General features: G+C 30.7%; 2 protein-coding genes across 2 annotated transcripts; both read right to left on the bottom strand.

Moving 5' to 3' along the window:
- Positions 1–28: 28 nt before the first annotated feature.
- On the bottom strand, positions 29–1607 carry LOC111900459 (NAD-dependent malic enzyme 59 kDa isoform, mitochondrial-like). Its single transcript, XM_052768151.1, has 6 exons — positions 1450–1607; positions 951–1011; positions 737–840; positions 564–647; positions 273–379; positions 29–168 (listed from the first exon to the last, which is right to left on the bottom strand). Exons 1-6 carry the CDS (start codon positions 1570–1572, stop codon positions 69–71), a joined length of 579 nt encoding a protein of 192 aa, XP_052624111.1. The 5' UTR covers positions 1573–1607; the 3' UTR covers positions 29–68.
- Positions 1608–14264: 12657 nt separating this feature from the next.
- LOC111916339 (glycerol-3-phosphate acyltransferase 1) lies at positions 14265–16785 on the bottom strand. The gene is made up of 2 exons (XM_023911990.3): positions 15925–16785; positions 14265–15298 (listed from the first exon to the last, which is right to left on the bottom strand). The coding sequence occupies exons 1-2, from the start codon at positions 16678–16680 to the stop codon at positions 14390–14392; spliced, it is 1665 nt and encodes a 554-aa protein (XP_023767758.1). The 5' UTR covers positions 16681–16785; the 3' UTR covers positions 14265–14389.
- Between the last annotated feature and the right edge of the window lie 1202 nt (positions 16786–17987).

Raw genomic sequence — 17987 nt, 5'->3', positions numbered from 1 at the left:
TATTAGTTCACTGAAAAATAATAGAAACAGAATAAGATGGTAAGTTGGACGAGGGCATTTTCGTAAAATCATACGTCTTTATCAAGTAGGAAAAATTGAGGTTTTGCTTCTGATCCTGCCATCCTTGCAGCCGCCTGATAGGCCACTTTAAGAACACCAAGCCCTGCACTGAAAACCATACAGAATGTAAGTTAAAGTTCATAATATATATATATATATATATATATATATATATATATATATATATAAGGAGAAATGATGGTGTGAAGTACCTTCCAGCACCAACAACGACAATTTTTTGGTTTGCAAAGTCTGATAAAGGGCGACCTTGTGCCCTAACAGTTCCAAGTAATCCAGCCAATGCAACACCAGCAGTTCCCTGCAAAGAAGAACAAGTGGAGGAATCACCCATTCCATTCCATCATTCCATCAGGCAAAACAAACATGAATTTTTTTTTTCGTTCCGGTGGAATGAACCATTCCATTCCTTCATTGACTCCATCATACCAAACAATAACTTGATGTTTCAAATCAAGGAGCATAAGCATTAGACAGATTCTAACCTGTATGTCATCATTGAACATGCAGATCTTCTTCCGGTATCTTTCAAGAGTTTCAAAAGCCCACTTGAATTGAAAGTCTTCAAACTAATTTAACATGGACAATCATAAAAGATTTCATATAAATTCAACATACATAAAAAACCAAACATTTGAAAGCTTTTAAAAAAATGAACCTGGACAATAGCCTTTGGCCAACGTGCATGAAGAGCTTCCATTAATTCATCCACTACCGATATATATTCATCCCCTTCTAATCTAGGTTGTCGTAGTCCTATATCTGTCAAAGTAAATATAGTTAAAAAAGAAATCATTTAATTAAAATAATATTAACTTGTGGGTAAAGTTAAAGATGCTATACAATGAGTTTGTGTACACTTATCCACTTACAAAGGGGATTATCTAGTAGCTGTTGATTGTTAGTTCCAACATCAAGCATGATAGGAAGGATCTGCAATGCAGACCAAATGTATGAGTGAGAATGTACACCACGTTTTCGTTTGGTTCATAGAATATTATTTGAGGGGATGAACCCATTAAAAGGAATTGTAATTTGTCACATGTTTAGTTGACAAAAACTGGAATGGAATGGAATTCAATTTCATTCTTTTGCTTGGTTCATATATAAATGAAACTTTTTTTTTAATGTTTACTTACTGAAATATATATCAAATGAAAGAAATGGGATTGAATTCCATCCATTTGGCAACCAAAAAGGTCTCATAATGGAATCTTATATTCCTAATCTGTCCAATTTCATTCACAAACCAAACACTCCATTAAACATCTTATAATTTCTTTTCACACGGGAGTGTCAAAGGGAATGTGTTTGATCAAGTAGTATAGCATATAAATTGAAGTTGTGATTTAAAAAAAAGAAGAAGCATACTCTTTGAGGATTGATACCAGCAGCAGCAACATACATATCGAGCTTTCCAATAGGTATGGCCATTCCCTGAACCCCAAGATCACCAAGCCCAAGAATACGGCTGCCATCTGTAAGAACTACCATGTCTACCTGAAATTTTTACAATAATTTACTTATATCTAAATTGGTTTATGAATAAAAATAATTAGAATGAAAATGCTTGATGTAACAAGTTATGACAGTTTAGCACATTCTTTGTATACAGAGAGCATATTGTGAAAAAAACTTTATGTTTTAATTAATAACATAATAAGAGCCAATACCTACAAAATTCACACAAAGGGTTTTTGATTAATTCACAGAATTTGTTACAAGTTTGAATTATACAGTATACAGCAAGTGGCTTACACATGGCGTGGGACCCACTAAAGAATGTGAACGGCTGTAAATGACCACAGGGTCATCGCTTGGAATTTCATAATTGCCAGCTGGCAGTGGGAGAGGACCAAATGTATCAGAAAAGTCCAATTCAAGAGTATCTGATGTTTCATTGGGAGGGTTTTTTGGGAATTGGAAATAGTTCTTGGAGGATTTGAATGGCTTGTTTTCAATTAAAGCAGTTAATTGAGAAGAAACCATTGTGGAAATTGGAAAACAGAAAGGAGTGTTTTGTTTGCGTTTGTATTAGTATTACAGACTATGGATGGAAAGATACTAAGATTCGAGCTGATGAAAGGCTTCTACCAATGGCTTTAATTAGAAGGAAGTTCAAGTAAACAATTGGATTTTCAAAGAAATTTGAGAGAATGCTGATTTATGTGTGTGTTGGAATCACCAAAAAAGATTCATGGAAAGCATTAAATCTAAGAAAGAATACGACCTGTGAGGTTCAAGAAAACCCCATCCGTTTACCTTCAATCACCAAAGACCACCACTTCTTCATTCTTCTTCCTTCGATCTGTCCAAACCCCAAAGGTCCTCCGATTTCTACCGATGACGGAGTCTAAGAAGCCAAGGAAGGCTCACCTGGAACCAATAATTTCCTCCTCCTCCTCATGAATAGAGCGATCATCCTGATCTACCAGCCGTTACTTGTCCTACTCCATCGGACTAGTTGAGTCCCCTCCCTACATGTAATCTGCTGGCGACAAGGAAGAACAGCCAAGGAGACCACCGGAGCACCTCCCCCCAAGCTGTGGCAGACAAGAGAAGCGTCGCTGCTTCTCCCTTCTCTTTTTGTCAAATCGATCCCGCACCAGAGGTGCTTCCCCTTTCTCGATTGATTTCCATCATCGACCACCATGGCTGCTTGCGTTCCCATCTTCCTTTCTCGATAGATGAACCACGACCACCGGACCAAAACTCCCGCTACCTTCGTCATTCTAATTCCCCTTTTTCTTTTTATCTGTGGGGAATAAGAAACAAACGAGAATTAATATTTGGATTCTAATATTGAGACTTGAGAGTATAATACTTAATTAGGGCTTTTTCTGAAAATTTCAACATCGAGTGGGGAATAAGAAAACTATTGGCGAGTATTCTCAATAACAGCAGAGAGATGAAGAAGGTGAAATTACAGCAACGATGAAGTAGATGAATGGAAATCAGAAGCCCTTTTTCTTGATTGAGATGATGAAGTCGAGAGATGGAGATGAAATCGTAACCTTCGATCTTTGATTGAGAAGTTGCACAACAGTGTGAGGAGAATGAAAGATGCGTGAAAATGCTTAGGGCAGGGAGGGTAGCGGGCTTTTCTAATTTTTTGGCTTTTCTTTTCCCGCTTGTAACTAAGGAACGCGCGTTCATTAAAATTATAAAGCGACACATATAGAGGGCGTGCATTTAAGGTACAACGCCCTCCGTGTTTTTAATTTTTTTTCTTTTGACACTAATTTAAAGGCACGCAATAATGCGTGACCAAAATCCTTAAATTTTCTGAAGAGATGACATTTTTTTAACGTCACTCTCCATTGCGTAACATAAATCAATGAGTGTCGTGGTTTGCGCGTCGTAAAAGGCTATTTTTCTTGTAGTGATATATATGAAAAAATTCAATTGAGAACCATTATTAATCAAGAAACCAAGGAACTAATCCAAAACGTCGAAATTTAAAGCGATCAACGGCAAAAGGAATGGTTGTAAACTTTTACAATGGACGCACATGCACCAAATTATAACAAAACCCACTTCCTTTTTTTCCTTTAAAAAATTTTTTAGGCCATGTTTTTTATCGAAAAAAAAACTCGAGGATACCGTTGTTCACGATTTTTCTTCCTCTTTCCAAAGAGATCAATGATGATATATAGAAAAAAATACTAAATATATCAAAGTTCATGTTTTTTTATACATTTTAAACATAGATTCATATTCGAGTAAAAAAAACAATGTTTTAGTTCAGATTCATATTGTAAACCTGTTCAGATTCATATTGTGAACCATTTCAGATTCATAGTGTGCATAATAGCAGGTCAGATTCACAGTGTGAATCTGAACTGATCGAGCTTTTTCACATTGTGAATGTTAAATTTGAAATATTACAGTTTAGATTCACAGTGTGAATCTACACTGGTCAAGGTTATTTATTTATTTATTTATTTTTTGAACTTCCTCATATTTATAGTGTGTATAATAGTAAGTCAGATTCACAATGTGAATCTGAACTGATCAAGCTTTTTATATTGTGAATATTGAAAATTGAAATATTTACAGTTTAGATTCACAGTGTGAATCCACACCGTTCGAGGTTTTTTTTTGTCGGTGTTGATTTTTATTAATAGAGTACAAAAAATTAATATTTTTGGTATAATTAGTTTTTTTTTTATAAAAATAAACGTAAATATTAAAAAAAAAAACTAGCAAAATGAAATGGGTATTTTTCGAAAAAAAAATCGTTTTTTATATATCAATATGAATCTCTATGGAAAGATGACGAAAATTGAGAACAACGTTATAGTCGGTTTTTTTTTGATAAAAAAATATGGCCTAAAAGAATTTTAAATGAAAAAAGAGGTGAGTTTTTTTGATAAAAATATGAATTTTTTGGTATAATCCGGTATCATAACTTTTCATTTTTAATTATTATTGATTTCAAATTTGTTAACATGACTTTTATTGTTAATTGTTTAAATGTAGGAATGTATTTGCTTAAAAATAGTGATCGCCTTTAAGAACTAATATATGAAAGAAATTATTCGTACTCATCGTTTAGCGTGGGTAAACGGATAATATATATATATATATATATATATATATATATATATATATATATATATATATATATATATATATATATATATATATATATAAATAAAGAAACATAATTATTGGTTTTCAAGGAACCAATTTTTTTTTTCTAGGGCTTATTCTTTAGCGAAAAAAAATCTAAAAATATCTAAATTCATATATTAACATTGTGAATGTGAAAAATATTTTTCGGATTCACATTGTGAATTTGACGTAAAAAAAATCGAATTTGATATCATTAGGAAAATGATAAAAAGTTATGAATTTATTTGTTTTTAGTTTTTTTTTGATAAAAAATAAGTTATAAAAGTTGAAAAAAATATTGGTTCTTTGGTTCCTTATGGTTCTATATTGAACATCACCATATATATATATATATATATATATATATATATATATATATATATATATATATATATATATATATATAGAGAGAGAGAGAGAGAGAGAGAGAGAGGAGGGTTCAATTAAGAAAAAAAAATGTTGAGAATGGGGGAATCATTCTTAACCAATCATTTATTTTTTCCGCAAAAGCCTCCAACGTACCGGTGGAAATGGGAAACGAATGCACATGTGTTTTCCAACAAAACATGTTTCCTTAAACTATGTTAAACATTACCTTAATATATACAAAAACATAGTTTTTTTCGTTTTTTTTTTAATTTTTAAGAAGCTATTTTTATCGAAAAATAATTTTAAATATACCAAAATTCATGATTTTTTATTCTCTACAAATAGACATCCATATTGATATAGTTTTAAGATAAAATAAAAATTTTATTTTTTTTATATTTTCAGCTATCATTATTTACAAGTGAATAAAAATGAATCATGTTTTTACTACACTACATTCGTTATTCAGTTATGAATAAAAACTATGATTAATTTTTTTTACAATTTAAGTATCATTCATATATGAATATAACATATACTAAACATAGTATATTCATATTTAAATATTAGACGATGCATTCACTTGTGAATATTACATAGTATATTCACTTGTGAATGTTAGATGGTATATTCACTTATGAATATTAGATGATATTTTCATATATGAATATCATATAGTATTACATGGTATATCACATGAGAATAGTACATAGTATATTCACTTGTGAATATTAGATCGTATATTCACTTATGAATAATAGTTGGTATATTCATATGTGAATATTGCACAGTATATTCATATATGAATATTAGAAGGTGTTTTCAGAAATATATAATTTTTATATGTTATTCATATATGAATAACATACATACTTGCATATTTGTTTTGTGTTTTAATAATCATATATTGATTCAGGTGAGAAAACATATTCATATATGAATATAACGTGGTAATTTAGTTTATGCATTTCATCAAACAGTTGGAGTGCATACAAGTTAACTTTTTTAAAAATGTGATAAATATGATATTTTGACTATTTAAATCTTACAAAATAGTTGATTGGTAGAGAAATATATGAAAATTTTCAAACAAAAAATGATTTGATCTTTTTCTAACCTTAATTTCGATGTTATATTTGATGATCGATGTTGAATAAATGATATGAATTGAATTTTTTGTTGATTATTAATGATGTTGATCTAATGATGCTGGAAGTATAATTAATCATAGATGTTGAAGATATGCTCGTATTCAAGCATAATTGAAGGTTGGATTGAAAGAGCAAAAAACGAATTTTTGTTGTCAACTGTTGAATGCTGTTGATAAACGTGTTATTGACGAAGATCGATTATTGATTAACACAGGATGACGTTGATCGATGATTTAATTGAAGAAATCTGGATGATTGTTGAAGGTTGGAGGAGAAATTTGGATGATAACGATCGATTAGAATGAATTTCAATTATTATCTAATTCTCTACACTTACGTATTTGTGATTAAAGACTATTATATCATATTTACAAGTTTGTCATCGTGTCTTTTTATGCTTAGATTAAATGAGTGGCTGAGAATGATTCCCCCATTCTCAACCTTTTTTATTTTCTCAATTGAACTCACATCTCTCTCTCTCTCTCTCTCTCTATATATATATATATATATATATATATATATATATATATATATATATAAATATATATATATATATATATATATATATATATATATATATATATATATTATCCGTTTACCCGCGCTAAGCGATGAATACGAATAATTTCTTTCAGAAATTAGTTCTTAGAGGCGATTACTATTTTTGAGCAAATACATTCCTACATTTAAACAATTATCAATAAAAGTCATGTTAACAAATTCGAAATCAATAATAATTAAAAATGAAAAGTTATGATTATTTACAAATGTACATGAACATATAATTGATTGTGCATTATTAATTGTCCAATACTTATTTATACGCCACATGTGATGGATAGACTTTATTGTCGTTATTAATTGTGCTAAACAGTGGGTGATGAATAGTTTGTTTCGTCAATTAGTTTTTTTTATTGACAATGTTTATTTGAAATATGAAAATTGATGATGGAAATGTATCTTTTAGTTTGACAAAAAAATATATTTAATGTGAGACGGAGTCGGATGGCGCATACGATTATCGTTTCAGGATTTTTTTTTTTTTTTTTTTTTTTTTTTTTTTTTTTTTTTTGCGGTTGTCTTCTTTTCGGGGGACACTTTAGGTTCTAAAAGTGTGGAAAAATGCAAGAAATGGCAACGAAGTTAATATGTTTTTTTATAGCATCCTACTTATGATTGTACTGCACGGCTAAAATTGAAATTAAAGTACAATTTAAAAAGAAAATGAAAACTAATTTAAAAAAGTTTAAGTGAAGTAATTAAAATATGATGTTATATTACACAAAAAATGTATGTAAATTGCTATTCTTACATTTAGCCAGTCAGAGCATAACACTTTAAACATGGACCAAAATCACAATAGTGCTAGTAGTAAATAAGTACATTGTTATTCAAACAACCCCTCCTTCAAAAGCCCCTCCAATACCTAGAGGTACATAAATACCGGTTTACACATGTTTGGTTATTCTGAAAACCAAATTAAAAAAAAAAGCATGTTATAGTAAAACTGGATTCGGTTATAATTAGTTTGGTTTTTAAGAAGTGAAATTATGTCAAAAAAAATATGTTTTTCTTGGTTAAAGAAATCGGGTTTTTTTAGAAAAACTGAAAAAAAAAAAAAAAAAAAAAGGTTTTAAGTTTTTGAAAAACCTATATTAAACCGCCAGTTAGGATTTAACTGGATCGGTTTAAAAAAACGGTTATAGAAAACACATATTTCGGTTTTTTGGGCTGTAACGACTACATGAAAAAAAGAAAAAAAATGATTTCTTCTTCATACGTAACATATAATGTTGTGCACCATAAATAATAAAATATAAGCCCATAAATAATGACTGTGGAAAGTAATAGAAAAAAAACCTATTTTGTTATGCACTCATGAGTGTTGTTGTTTTACGAATTCTTAGAGATAGATATTGAACGCATAACTTGTTACGGGTAGAAGTTATAAAAAATTACTTATATTTTCATCATATTTATGTTTTAGCCAATCAACCCTTACTTTAGGAATGGTGAGCCATCAAACACGAGTTTTGAAAGTTTTCATTCATTCAACAACCAAACACTTTCTGGAATGGAATCATCCTTAATAAATAAATAAAGAACTTTTTGCCCAATGTTACATTCTAATTGATTTGGCCATATGTCATTTTGTGGTTATTTTCAATTAATTTTCCACATAGCATTTGTTGTTTTTTTTCATTTCATTAATTTCCACATAATTTTCCCATTTACCCATCCCTATTATCTTCCTTACTCTCAAGGGTCTACCCTAAGAGTCATCTATTCGTTCATTCCGAAGTCCTGTGCTTCCAGGGTTTATAAGACAGTCACTAAGTCCATGGCTTCCAATACACTAATTCCATAGTTGCCAAAGTTCATTCATCGGGTACTAAATCCATAGCTACTAGTGTAGGTACTAAGTCCATAGCTACCAACATATATATATATATATATATATATATATATATATATATATATATATATATATATATATCAGGTACTAAGTCCATAGCTACCATCGTTTGTCCAATATGCACTAAGTCCATAGCTGCCAATGTTATTGGATACTAAATTTATAGCTGCCAATGTTTACTCACATCATCTTTTATCTCTCGTCATTCATCTACCCATGTTATACCTAACATATTTGTAGATATAAAATAAGTATATAGTTTAAATCATTTAAAACATGTATAAAAATTTTTCATCAGCATAGACAACAAGTATTCGGACAATTTGCACACATAGCACGTAGTTTATATTAAATACTTCATATCTATGTATAAGATGAAAGTAACTATGCACTCACCTGGTAAGGTGGTGACTCCGCACTCGGACAACACTTCGTTATTCTTAAAACAATTTCCTCGACAAAACCTAGTATCAATATCACTAGGGTTTAGTCTGACGTTAACTGTGACTAATTTAATAGTCTACTATTATTACTATTATATAAACGTTAACACAATACTTTTCACCCACTATATACAGACGAGGTCAGACATGGAACACCGGAGGGCAGGATCATTTTTTCATATAAACACTTCTAAATCCAGCAAGCCAAGCAGCCCTCCAAACCGGAACCCCCGTACCGCGAGTGGTTATATTCACGTCGTGAGCCAGGCTGGCTACAACCAGGCGCAACCTAGTGCTGACACGTGGCATCGCACACAGGGTGAAAATCAGCCAATTTTCAAAAATTCATAACTTTTGCATACGAGCTCCATTTTCGATGTTCTTTTTTTTCCACATGTAGTTAAAAACAAGATCTACAACTTTTGTTTTGACTCCGTCAGCTAATTCTCGACCAATCTTAAATTTAACAGTACGAGAAGATTAGACTGTTAAATGACCTTGAAGAATTCATAACTCCTTCATACGGACTTCGTTTTCGTCTGTCTTTTTACCGTTGAGTTCCTATTAATGAGATATTCAACTCTTTTTTATGTCACGTAAGCCAAAAACAGTTCGAACTAAAATTCGAGTTTCGGGTCGTGCACTACTAAGCCAAATCTTATAAAATTCATAACTTCCTCATACGAAGTCAGATTTGGGCGATCTTTTTTTGTATGTTCTCGGTTTAACGTACACTACAACTTTTGTCTAGATTACTAAAGTAAAAAAGTCTTCTATCATAAATTCACTATTTACGCTTCCCGATGCCATGCCGGTTTTGCCGCGAAACTTCGACGGACCATAACTTCTTCGTTATAACTCGGATTTCAGCGTTCTTTATATCTACAGAAACCCTGAGACATGTTCTACAACTTGGTTAATATTATTTATTCTAAATAATACTTTTCCAAAAATTCATTTTCGACACTTATTGCCTCTAAATTGTCTAGCCCGGATCTACGGGTGTTACAATTCTAATTTCAAATATTCTAAATTAAAGTTTCATTAGTTTCATTTGTTTATTTATCTAAATTGTTTGTTTAATTTAAAAGAAAAACAAACAATTTAATTTTAATTCAATATTTTTCTATTTTTTTTCTTATAAATTCAAACTTCTCAAATGTTTAGAATTTCATATTTTTTCTTTAAAATGAACTCATGTAATATATGAGTCTTACACCTAATATAATAATATCTTATTGCAGAATCAATTGTGTCTTCTTACCATCTATCATTGTTAACATCAATCTTGTAGAAAAATTAAATTAACCAAACATTAATATAAGTGATAATAACAATAAGAATAATTTGCAAACATAGTGTACATACTTCTAGATAAGGGTACAAACTGTTTGAATTGTGATCACTGCATAGATCAAACAGGAAATAAATCAATGATATAATTAATTGAAGAGATACAGAGGCAATGCAAAAAAAAAAAGCCAAAAGATTAAAAAAAATATAATTTTATCAATATCACATTTCTTATTGGTTTAAAACCCAAAAAACACACAGATGCACACATACACACAAATATTGTTTAGAAAATGCTTTGCTTTGAAAAATAATTTCAAAGGGACATGAAACTTATCTAGATCTGCTAAGCTTGAAATTCACCTCAGATTCAGATATAAACTTTTTCCAGCTAAATCAGTTCCAATACATAATGTCAAAGACACATAGATACCCAGACAAATGAGTTTCAGGTGGATGAGAAAGTGGCGAGAAGTAGATACATGAAATCAAAGCGTACCTTGAGCATAGTTGATAAATATTATAGATCGTATTTGTTACTTTTGACGTGTTCTTCACCGAGATAATAGAAAATTTTCAATTTACAAATTATTCATTAAACAAATATATAGTAGATAACAAATAATAATACAAATTATTCATTAAACAAATATATAGTAGATAACAAATAATAAATCCATATAGCAGCAATAGTGATTTACCTGTAAGACTAGCCAGGGGGATGACCTGCTTCTTCCCAATTCATCTATTCTCTGTTTCATTGATTTTTCTCTGGTTTTCACAGTTAACATGTAGGGTTGCAAGTTTCTGCACAGCATGTAAGAAAAACCAACATTCAATCAATACTAATAATATATCTTTGATAATGGAAAAAACATTGAAACATTAGGTGTTTTAGGTAAAAAGGAATCAATAGAATGAGCATACATTCAAAGAAACTCATCCTTTATGACACCCAACACCTAACATGAAAGGCCCTTCTTGTGCTTGAGTTCCTAGATTAGTGAAATCTATGTTACTTTTGGTCTCAGTCCCCTTTTTTTTTTTCAATTTCTGTCTCAACTTTGCATTTTGGTGTTTCTAGCATTCTTTTGGTCTCAACTTTGCATTTTGTTGCTAAAATTTGTTGTTTGCATTCCAAGTCACCACAAAAAAGTACAATTATATTTCCACATTTATGAAAATAACAAACACGTCAGTAAGAGCGTGTGTAAGAGTGTATGAGAGAGAGAGAGAGAGAACTATAATATACGAAGAGACGCAAAATTTTTTGTTGTTTGGGCATTCTTCAAGAAGTATGAGTCATCACCAATCATAACGTGCATGAAGAAATCATTATTAACAAAAAGTTGTAAAAGACAAAATCCCAAGGGATACAAAGCGAATAGATATGCACATGTTACTTATTTTTCTTAAATATGTATTTATCAAAACAAACACATTTTTAATATGATCACAAACTCTTAATTATGGTAATATTGCTACAATATGTTTTATCTTGGAAAATTCCACATAGAAACTACAAAGTAGCCAACACTATCATGTGGTACACAATCCCCTTTGTATACATAAATATGATCATCAAACATCGACCATTTAATATAATCATAACAGAAAAATATTGCAATTGGAAGTCTTGGAATCATGTGGGATTACCTTAAAAAATGAAGACTAACTTGAAGCTTGGGCACATCCTTATATGATACAATGTTGAACACCCCATCAAGACTTATATCTCCTTTCGTGTTTGATCTTGTTATTTTGAACCCACCCTTGTTTAACCAATTGTAATCAGACAAAAGCAGATGCAAATAAAAATCACAACAATTCTTAGAAATGAACAATTAAAAAAAGAATATTGGCAGAAGCCCATTGAAGCCATAATGAAGATTAAGTAAGAACAAGAACATGTCATGAGTCACGAACACAAGAGGCTACAACAATAACCTACAAAAAATTAAGAAGGTAAATTCAAGTGAAAATTTATGTGATTTCATGGTATATACCATACAAAAGACGAAAATCAGAACCCAACCGGGTTTAATAAAAAAAATATCTTAAACATTTCATCGGGCACATGGTAGGCTAAAACTGTAAATATAAGAATCAACATCAAAGGTAGTCTTTAAAATCCTAAGTTAAGAATACCAAATATCATGGCTATACACATAAAGATTTTTCAACTTACCTTGACCTAATATAAGAAACAACATGTATAAGCGGTGGATCTGAATCGATAAACCAAATGATAAACTATGAAGGTAGAGATGAAGTGATTCACGTAACATCATAAACTAAAAGTAATTAGTACTTCTCACCCTTGAGTATAAACATTTCCGTACAGAGGAAATACAACGGATGAATAGATTGACGGATATGCACTGAATCGGGGATGTGGTGCTTTGATCAGATGTGAGGTCCGAGTGGTGTGGTGAGTGGTCCGGTGGGTAGCAATGTTGATGTACAGGAAGGGAGATGGGGAAGAGAATATGGCAATGGTCGTTTTGAGCAGAGAAACAGAAGGAGAGAGACCGAGAGAGAACCATGAGAAACAATTCACGATTTGTTAGAATTGTTTTTGTAAGTGGTTGCAACGTTTCTTTATAAACAGAAGAGAAACATGAGAAAAAGGACTCAAATCCCCAATTTCATGCATCGTATCAAGGAACAAATTTTGAATAAGTCTTTATTTTGACTGATTTAATTTGATGAATGTGAGTTAGGTGCAATATCTAAGCGATAAAATGAGACCATGTATTATAGAATTGTACTTTATGTTTTTATCATTTGTACTACTTAAATTTTAGTAGTTGACTATTTGATTTTTGTTGACTAAATAAGATTTTAATGCATAAAATGAGTGTAAATATTGCATAAAGCTTTGTACCTTTTAATTAAAAGTCATCATTTGAGGCTAAACGCCTATTAAGGTGTGTGTGTGTATATATATATATATATATATATATATATATATATATATATATATATATATATATATATATCGTCTTTAATAAATAAAAATAATTTTGCCATTTGTCATCCTCTTATACATTATGTCACATGTAATTTCGTGATAATTTTATATTAAATTATATTTATGTGTCATTTTTTGTTTTTTCTATTTTATTAAATTTCATATTAATACTTAAAATTAATATATGAAATAATAAATATATATCCAATTCATTAATGCAACTTTCCTTATAATTTCTAAATTTCTAAATTGAATCAAATTATTTTAGTTGTATATTTATTTAAATTATTAGTTCAAATTAAAAGATAAATAAACACTTCAATTTTGATAATTAAATATTTTTCTCTTTTTCTTAAATTTTCTAAATTTTTAGATCTTCATGTTTATTTTTTTTAATAAACTCATGTAATATATGGGTCTCACAACTAGTATTTTAATAAAAGATTATATTTATTTTCTTTTTGTCATGTGTCATCATATTAGATATCATAATTAATGTAATGCCACTTGTCAACAAATTTATTCACCATTTAAAATTTCAAAATTTAATTGCTCACTCTACTTACATTAAATTAATAATATTAATATAAAAAATTAAATAAAATTAATACAAATTATAAGGGGATAAATAACACAAAATACACCAAGTTTACATCAAAATTCAAATTTGACATTGTGTTATTTTGTCTCAAATTTGACACTATGTATTCTAATTTATTACAATTTTGACCACTTGACCGGTCAACCCGGTTATTTGCTGACGTGAAATAATGACGTGTCAGTTTTGATGACGTGAAATTCTGACATGACATGCTAACGAAAGAAAATAAATTTTGACCATCACCCCTCTAGGCTTAAATGGGCCCATAAATTTTGATAATTTTGTGACTGCTCCACACATAAATTAGTGTAACGAAGGAAAATAAAAAGAAAAAATTTTATAATACATGAGAGGTTGAACATAAAAACAGTGTTTCAAATAAATATATTCAAAATAATAATTAATGGGAACACCAAAAGACTGATCTTGAAAATACTAAGATACTAATTAACTAGATGGGCATTTTGTACTTTTACTATTATGATCTTCAACGATCCCTTGATTTCCAGCCAACATCAAATACTTATCTCTTCTAGTAAGATTTGTACATTCAAACCCCAAAGCACCTGCAAGTTTTTTCTGAATATAGTTAGCCACTTCATGGCTAGACTTACCTCCAGCACCACATGTAAGTTCCTTAGCCAATTTTCCAAGCACTTGAACATGGTAGGTTGGTCTAGGGTTCATCAGAAAGAAAATAGGGTCCAAACACTTTAGCCCACTAGCCGTTGTCCCATAGAACATGGTCACATGTGTGTTCATCGCAACTGGCACAATCTCATCGGTTAACTCTGCGAACAATGAGCTGAACCTCAACAAATAAGGCTCCCTACAAGTTGTCCCTTCAGGGCAAACAACCAAATCACCTTCGCTCAGTAGCTTGTGCATGGTTTCTCCGTCTATCTTTCTGTCTCTTGTTAACCTAACAGTTTTTATCGGTGAAATCATCTCCGACATCTTGCTTAGGCTGTAAGTAACAGCTGTCAACGGCTTTCCGATGGTCATTGTTAAGAAGACAGGGTCCAAAAGGGTTCGATGTGTGCAAACAAAGAGAACACCGTTTCGTTTGTTTTTCTTTTCCCATGAGTAATCACAACCTTCAATCTTTATATTTACGCCTGTTGAACCTCCTATGATGCGTGCGATGTGGTAAGGCAAGTAGATGCCTGCACAAAGCCTGACAATTGCAAGCAGAATGCCAAGAGGAAACCATAGAAACATGCATAAGGTCGCTAATGGTGTTGGGAAGAAGGCTAGCCTTCCATCATGGAAGACTAAAGGCTTCGGGTACTTTTCTCTTGGCATAATTGTTCTTGCACTCTTCTTTCCATCTTCTTTTGTCACCACATAAGCTTCCTGTGATCAGTCGTTGTAAAAAGGTTAATGGATATCGCTTCAAGCCAAGAATTCGGTAGCACAATTGGCTATAACTAATTTATAATTATTACTAGTATTTTTTTATTTTTTTTTTGGCTTTTGGGGATCGGCAAATCTCAAACCGACAACCGTTAAATCAAAAGACTTCATGAATAAAAAGTTTGGTTAAAAGAAAACCGTGACGGTCTTTTATCAAAAAGGTTAGGGTAAGAAAAGGATTTTGAAGGTTCAAGATAGAATGTAATTAACGTATTATTCGATTTTTCTAGTCAACAACCTAAATAGAAAATACGTAAATAAAAAGTTGCAACTTTTTCACAAAAGACTTCATAAAGTTAAGGCAACTTTCATATAGAAAGTGATATTTAAAGCCTAAAAGTATAACCTCCAAGATTTCGACACATAGAAAATGCATAATTAATGTGGTAAAATTAATATGGTAGGGTCATTTGGCAAAAGTATTATTAATTGATCAGTAAACTTATGAATGAGAAACTTACCATTCATGAAAAGATTGAAAAATAAAAAGAAAGCAATAGAGACTTTGATCAAGAATAGTTTGAATAAAATTGGTTTGAGTTAATAATTCAAGAAATCACACATACCTTGCATTGGGAGATAAAGAGTTGATCATGAAGACCACTACTTCCAATACCAATATCCGGTTTTTTCTCATTTTGAAACAATTCTTTCACCGCCTTATGCTTTACAAGTACACCCGAACTTGACACAAAACCACTAAAATATTTCCCAACACTATGCAACTCGGTCCCCCTCACATCATCAACACTCAAATATTCTTTACAAAATCCTTCAACCATCACTCTTGGCACCCTCGTAAAGATCATTACCCTACTTTCAAACCTTCTCGCTGACACAAAGAACTCATGAACTTGCAGGTTCAAGTTCTCAAGGTAAAACTTGGGCAAAACTGCCCTCCCTGCGTTCTCCATGTCCTTCAACTTAAGCCCACAAAAGGTGATGAATATCATTAGCCTTAGACCTAGCTCATGATCTAGAACAAATAACAAAGGATACGATAACAACAAGATGAATGCCCTGAGTATGCTACCACCTTCAAAAGCAACCAACATGAAGTATGGAAAGAAAGACTTTGAGTTTAAGAGTATGGTGTTTTGAATGTCACAGACTATGGTTTGTTGTTGATCTTTTTTAAAACAACATGATGTGAAGCTAGGGAACAATGGAAACTGGTGGTGTGGTGATTTTTGAGGTGGGTGGTTTCTTAATAAGAAAAAGCCATGGTTTTTAACTTTCATTGCGGCTCTGTAACATGAGTTAGCTAGCAGCTGGTATACAGCCCAGTCTGCTAACCTGAGAAACACCATAAGGAAATCCATCGATCTGTGTGTGTGTGTGTTTTCTTGAGAGAGAAAGAGAGAGAGAGAGAGAGAGAGAGAAGGAGGTATGTTGTGAATGTGATGAGGGAACGTAGGAAGAGATGAAGAGGATAATTTATAGGAGTACTTATTAATTAGAAGGGTGCAAAGGGCAGTTGACAAAAGAAGTTAGTTTTACGTTTTCTTGATTAATTTTCTTCTTTTAATATAAAATTAAATTAAAAGATGCAGGATAATGGTTAGTTGGTTACCCATACCAGTAACATTAATTGCTTGCTAGCTAGCTCAATATAATCTTGATTTACTCTCTGGCGTTTGACTTTATATACTATATCTTATTAATGATTTGTTTTCTTATATTGACTTTTAGTAAAACACAACAAAAAACATTTTATTTCAAAATCAACATTATCAAGCTTATATAGACAAAGAAAAGGAAAAAACAAACCACCCTGACAGGATATATATATATATATATATATATATATATATATATATATATATATATATATATATATATATATATATATATATATATATATATATATATATATATATAAATTATCAAGGGCAGTAAATTAACAATGGCGACATGAAAGTGAAACATACAAATAAAGCAACATAAAAGTTACACCATATATGTAGTTAAATTTTAATTGAACACCAAAATAATTTTGTTAAGCCTTAGTTTCATCGATTAGGGTTATCAGTTACTCGGATAAAACCGAAGTATTCAATCAGATAATTTGTATTGATCTGATGAGTATAATATATTTGGATTTGTGGATTAGTTTGAACCAAACTCGAACTATTAGTAAATAGATTTTCGATACTAAAATAAAAACCGAATAGTCCAAACAAACTTAATAACAACGGTGCATTTATTTATTTATAATTTATATATTAAATTATTAATTGGTTCCCAAATAAAAAGCTTGTATTAATATACTTTGTTGTCATAACTAAACTATTTGTTTTTTATATTTTACTAGAGTTGAGTAAGATGACATATGATTGAATAATTTGTGGATTTAACTTGACAACTCAAGTTTGGTAACGTTAAAGATATTTATATTTTGTAATGTCCTAGCTCTTAAAACCGAATTATGAAAAATATGCAATTAAATTATAATTTAGTTGATTCAGACCAATTTAAATTAATTCATACCATTCAGATTTATACTATTTTAATTAATACCAATTTGTACACTTTATTGATTGATCAACTCAAACGCCCTACACCCAACTCACCATATATATATATATATATATATATATATATATATATATATATATATATATATATA

Source organism: Lactuca sativa, chromosome 2 (assembly GCF_002870075.4).
Source record: "Lactuca sativa cultivar Salinas chromosome 2, Lsat_Salinas_v11, whole genome shotgun sequence".
Lineage (NCBI taxonomy): Eukaryota > Viridiplantae > Streptophyta > Magnoliopsida > Asterales > Asteraceae > Lactuca > Lactuca sativa.
Note: the sequence above shows the minus strand (reverse complement) of the source record. Positions and strands in the feature narration are given on the sequence as shown.